The sequence below is a fragment of the Elephas maximus genome, chromosome 17, assembly GCF_024166365.1.
Source record: "Elephas maximus indicus isolate mEleMax1 chromosome 17, mEleMax1 primary haplotype, whole genome shotgun sequence".
Lineage (NCBI taxonomy): Eukaryota > Metazoa > Chordata > Mammalia > Proboscidea > Elephantidae > Elephas > Elephas maximus.
Genome location: NC_064835.1, coordinates 19345269 through 19351029, shown reverse-complemented (window position 1 = coordinate 19351029; position 5761 = coordinate 19345269). Strand labels below are relative to the sequence as shown.

General features: G+C 36.3%; 1 protein-coding gene across 1 annotated transcript; it reads right to left on the bottom strand.

The window, feature by feature from the left end:
- Positions 1–262: 262 nt before the first annotated feature.
- LOC126061039 (putative olfactory receptor 8G2) lies at positions 263–1641 on the bottom strand. The gene is made up of 2 exons (XM_049857421.1): positions 1626–1641; positions 263–945 (listed from the first exon to the last, which is right to left on the bottom strand). The coding sequence occupies exons 1-2, from the start codon at positions 1639–1641 to the stop codon at positions 263–265; spliced, it is 699 nt and encodes a 232-aa protein (XP_049713378.1).
- Between the last annotated feature and the right edge of the window lie 4120 nt (positions 1642–5761).

Here is a 5761-nt window from a genome sequence, read left to right as displayed (position 1 = left end):
GACATTGTAGCATTGATTCTATTCATGAGCTTGCTTTCCCTTCCAGAATTTTCTTCAGAGAAATTTGATATCCTTCTTCCTCAGACTGCAGGTCATGGGTTCAGCACGGACAAAAAAAATACTATAAGACCCAGAAGACAGTTTGCTTTAGTCCATGGAGCTGGCATTTGCTGGCTGCAGGTACATGAATGATGCAGAACCATAAAAACATGTAACAGCCAAGGTGTAGGAGCCACAAGTGCTAAAGGCTTTGGACCTGCCTTCACTGGAGAAAACTGCTAATGATGAAGATGTAGAAGGCAAGGATGGTTAGAGCAGGAGTCAAAATGTTAAATTTACTCAGACTCAGAACCAGTAATTCATTGATACAGATGCTGGAGACGTATATCTCCAGGAGGGGAAAGAGATCACAAAAATAATGATTAACCACATTGGTCTTGCAGAAAAAAAGTTCCAGCATGAAGCCTATATGAATTGTAGACCCAATGATGCCCAAAATATTAATTCCCACTGTGAGTGAGCTGTGATAAGACATGATAACGTTATAAAAGAAGGGGTTACAGGTGGCAACATAGCTGCCATACACCATTGCAGCCAGCATGTGACACTCTGCAATAACAAAAACAATAAAGAAATAGAGCTGAGTTATTCTTTCAGTGTAGAAGATGGAGTTCTCTGTCACAAACTTCACCAGCATTTTGGGGGTAATGACAGTGGATTGGCAGAGATCAATCAAGGACAAACTGCTGAGGAAATAGTACATGGGGGTGTGCAGGTGAGAACTGAATACAATCAGCATGATCATACCCAGGTTCCCCACCACGGTGACCACATAGATTCCTAGGAAGAGGAGCAAGAGTGGTAGCTGGAGTTCAGGATGTTCTGTTAGCCCAGAGAGGATGAACTCAGTTACTGAGGAATGATCTCCATGGTATATTATCCTGTCTGCAGGTTGTAAAACAGAAAAAATAAATTCACTTTTTAATGTGTGTATGTGTGAGTGTGTGTGTGTGAGTGTGTGTGTGAGTGTATGCACGTGTGGGAATGTATATGGATGGGAGAAAGCGATTCTGTGGAGATCTTTATTTTCACCTTCATCAGAAGAAGTTATAATGCCAGAGATCTCTTGAACCTCTCCTGTGACTCTGGGAACAACAATGATTATGACTGACCACAGGAGAAATTTTAGACTGCAAGAATCTTATAATTAAGATATTTTATAAATTTTTAAGAGAAAGCACAGGTTTCTAGTTTTTTTTTTTTTTTTTTTTGTCAGAAGGAATGGTACTAGTGTTTTTTTCTTAAGAACTTTTTCTTTTGCTCCCATATTCTATATGTATACATTAATCTCATACATACTAAAAGGCACAATGATTACATTTCTATCTGTCTCAGAATGATCCCGGTGAATAGTTCCAAATACTAACCTTGCAGTACTCTTTGACGCTGAGTGAGGCATAACCTCACGGTCTCCTTTGGCAATTATTGTGACTCACTGGTCTTGATCTCTTATGGTGTTGGTGTTCAAGGCCGTCAGGCATTTGCATTGTTTGGTTGATATGACAGAAATAATTTATAGTCTTGATATGCATGCTAAGGGTCTGAATAGAAACAATCATAATTACCTTCCACTAGATTCATATCTCACAGATATTAACTCTTGGGGAAAAAAATTACAATTTCCTCTTCCTCATTGGTTCTCAATTGTTTAATATTCTCACATAACTGCAATTTATTGCTCTTATTTCATTATGGATTTCAAACAAAGATGTGATAGGTATTACTAGAGCTCAGGTGGAATTCATGCTAAGCTACTGAAATTTTGAAACTTTCAAAATTTCAGGAAATGTTGAAGACATAGAAGAAATATATTTTCTAATTTCCCACAGGGAAAATAAAGTAACCTAAAATATAAGACTTAAAACTACCCCCCCCCACGCAATGGTACCTTCTAATGGTATTTGTTGTTGTTAGGTGCCGAAGAGTCAGTTCTGACTCATAGTGAAACTAGGTATGACAGAACAAAACACTGCCTGATATTGCGCCACCCTTACAATCCTTGTTATGCTTGAGCCCATTGTTGCAGCTGCTGTGTAAATCCATCTCTTTGAGGGCCTTCCTCTTTTTCACTGACCCTGTACCAAGAATGATGTCCTTCTCCAGGGACTGATCCTTCCTAACAACATGTCCAAAGTACATAAGACACAGTCTCGCCATCCTTGCTTCTAAGGAGCATTCTGGTTGTACTTCTTCCAAGACAGATTTGTTCGTTCTTTTGGCAGTGCATGGTATATTCAATATCCTTCACCAACACCACAATTCAAAAGCATTAATTCTTCTTCAGTCTTCCTTAGTCATTGTCCAGCTTTCACATGCATATGATGCGATTGAAAATACCATGGCTTGGGTCAGGCGCACCTTAGTCTTCAAGGTGACATCTTTGCTCTTCAACACTTTAAGGAGGTCCTTTGCAGCAGATTTACCCAATGTAATGTGTCTTTTGATTTCTTGACTGCTGCTTCCATGGCTGTTGATTGTGGATCCAAGTAAAATGAAATCCTTGACAGTTTCAATCTTTTCTCCATTTATCATGATGTGGCTTATGGGTCCAGTTGTGAGGATTTTTGTTTTCTTTATGTTGGGGCATAATCCATCCTGAAGGCTGTGGTCTTTGATCATCATTAGTAAGTGCTTCAAGTCCTCTTCACTTTCAGCAAACGAGGTTGTGCCATCTACATAACACAGGTTCCTAATGAGTCTTGCTCCAATCCTGATGCCCTGTACTTCTTCATATAGTACAACTTCTCTGATTATTTGCTCAGCAAACAGTATTTAGATATCATGATGTATTCATAAAACAGTAATACTTGGAATAGTTTCATTTGGAGGCTGAATGAAAGCATCTTTCAGGTATTGTCCTGAGTTCCTAACAAATCTACTGTTTAGAGATAATGCCTTTTTTTCTTTTAAAAGTAAAGAAGTTTAAAAAAAACTGAAAACATATGTATTATAGAGATTATTTTAATTCTTTATAAAGACTGAATTACTTTGTTATGTATAAAATTTGCATTGTGAAATACTGATTCAAAATGTTTATTAAAGGTTATATCATTTTCATATAATAATTACTAATGATAAATACAATAACTGCAATAATTTACTTAGTTGAGTTTACCTTAAATGTTTTAATTATTGATTGAAGGGGGCTTTGATCTGTCTATTTTTAAATCACTTTGCAAATTGGAATGAGAAGGGCAACAACTTAGTAAAGAATACTTCATAAACCCTGTGGAAAATTTTGCATATCAATAATTATATAAGGAACCTTGGTAGCACAGAGGATAATGCACTAGGCTGCTAACCAAAAGAACAGCAGTTCGAACCCACCAGCTGGTCCACAAGAGAAAAGACCTGGCAATCTGCTTCTGTAAAGTTTACAGCCTAGGAAACCCTATGAGGAAGTTCTACTCTGCCCTATAGGGTCGCTATGAGTCAGAATCATCTCAACGGCACACACAACAACAACAATTATAAAACTATGGACCAAGAAATATGATCCAACACAAAACACAATTTTCTGTTCTCAAGAATTCAACAGTCTTGACAGAGATATCTACAAGCATTCATTAACACTAAACAATACCAGAAAAGACATTACTCTAGAATGTGTGATGAACTAGAAGTGTGCCTGATCATAACCTGGAGCAGGCAAAAATGCATGAAGAAATAGACAGTTGAGTTTTTTATTAAAAGGTATGTAAAATTTTGAAAAGCAGGATGGAATCCAGAGGCCATTTCAGGACAGGGAAGGAGCATGAATGAAGGCAAGGCCATAGACATGAGTCCAGCTTTGTTGAGGTATTCTATGAACTACCCCACCCAGCATAGTTTACACCTTTCTAGCATATCTGAATAGTTATTAAAATATTAATAAATTTTATTTGTGCATATGCATTTTATTTTAATCACATTTAGCACTATCATTCTTCTTAGATACAATGCCTCATCCAAATGTTAAACTCTTGAGAAACCCACATAGAGTTGTCTGTGGACTAAATACAAATTTTATAAGGTGTGGCTGAAACTGCTAATTATGCTTTATATTTATGCTCCTTTCTTCCTCAGTAGTATGTGTCCTGAATCTTAGTTTGGCACATGACCATAGAGGATAACCACAGCATTTCTCAGCCTCCCTTGCATCTGGGTTTTGTAAAGTGACTAAGTCTAGCCAAAGGCTTATTAGTGAATATTAGTGTCACTTCTAGGTAGGGTCCTTTAAGTGAGAAGGCATTCATTTCCTCTTCACAGCTTCATTTCTGCTGACTGTGCAGTGGAAATGAATAATGGATTTGGAGCTATTCTCTAGGATCATAAGGTAAAAGCTACATGTTGGAGCCATCAGAGGAACAAGTTAAAGGAAGTTTGGTCCCTGAAGAGTGAGCCACCATACCAGCCCTGAATTGTCTTCCGGTTTAAGGCACTCTGGTGTGTGTGCGTGTGTGTGTGTTTCTCACATCTAAACCTAACCCTAATACTGAAGGTAAAAGTCATTTCTGCCCCTGTGACACACTGAAGTCCAAGAAAATGTTAATTGTAAACAAAGAATTATTTTCTTTTGGATATTAAAATATAACTATGCCAGGGGAATCAAAGACAAACTCGTTATGACAACATTATCCAAGGTCATCATAGGGCTTAGTGTCAGAATATATTTAATATGTCACGTTTTTCCTATTATTAAAACTTTTGATTATATGTATCATTTTAATGGTACTTGATATGCCTATACATTTTATACTTTTTTTTTCTAATTTGTAAAATGTTTTCTCCTTCAAGTTTTTTTCTTCTTCTTCTCTTTTTTGTGGTAGAGCTTAATTACCTTTTGGAATCTGTGTAATGTCTATCCCAATATTTTAATAGCATGTCTTCTAGTAGTTCTCAGAAAAAGTAGAGATGGCTCAGACATTTTATCCTCATTAACACATTTAAAAGCTTTATTTTATAAATAAATTATCCAAAACATGTACAATTCTTTAAACAGATGATTTAACCTATTATCCATCAGTGCAAAGAAAATGTTTCTCACTGACTGTTGTTTGTTCAATGCCTGTGGAGCAGAATAAAAATTACTCATACGTAGCCCTTGTAAAACATATGGAAGCTGTGTACATTTATGTATATAATACACATACATACATATGTTACACATAAATATATATATGTCATGTACATATATAGATATACATACAACATATATTTTTTGCAGGATTAAGGCATGAGATACGGAGATAAGGATGGATTAGTATTAAAAAGCCAAGAAAGAAGTTTCTACTTGTTCCCAAAGAGCTTAATATCCTCACCTCTCTTCTTACAATTTGTGAATAAACAAGGGCCAATACACAAAATATTAAAAGATCAAAGGATACAGATTAAAAGAATCATTCTATGAATTATGATAAGTAAGTCTTATCTAACAAAGTGCCATTTCCCATGTAAGTAAATTACAATCTCCCCATGTGAAGGCAACCAAAGATTTTTTTTTTTTTAGATGATTAGATGTTATGCAAGTTACTACAGGTGGCCTCCAGGACTTCTAGAATTGACAATGCCCTCATTGTGACTGGTCTCCATGTGACACTGTGAATTCAGTCTTATCCTTGGGACTTTTCTTCTAAATAGTCGAGTGTTGGCAATAATGTCACTACTTGTGTATATATGTTGCTATTTCTGAACTCCTTCTTTACTGAATCTTCTCCAAGAA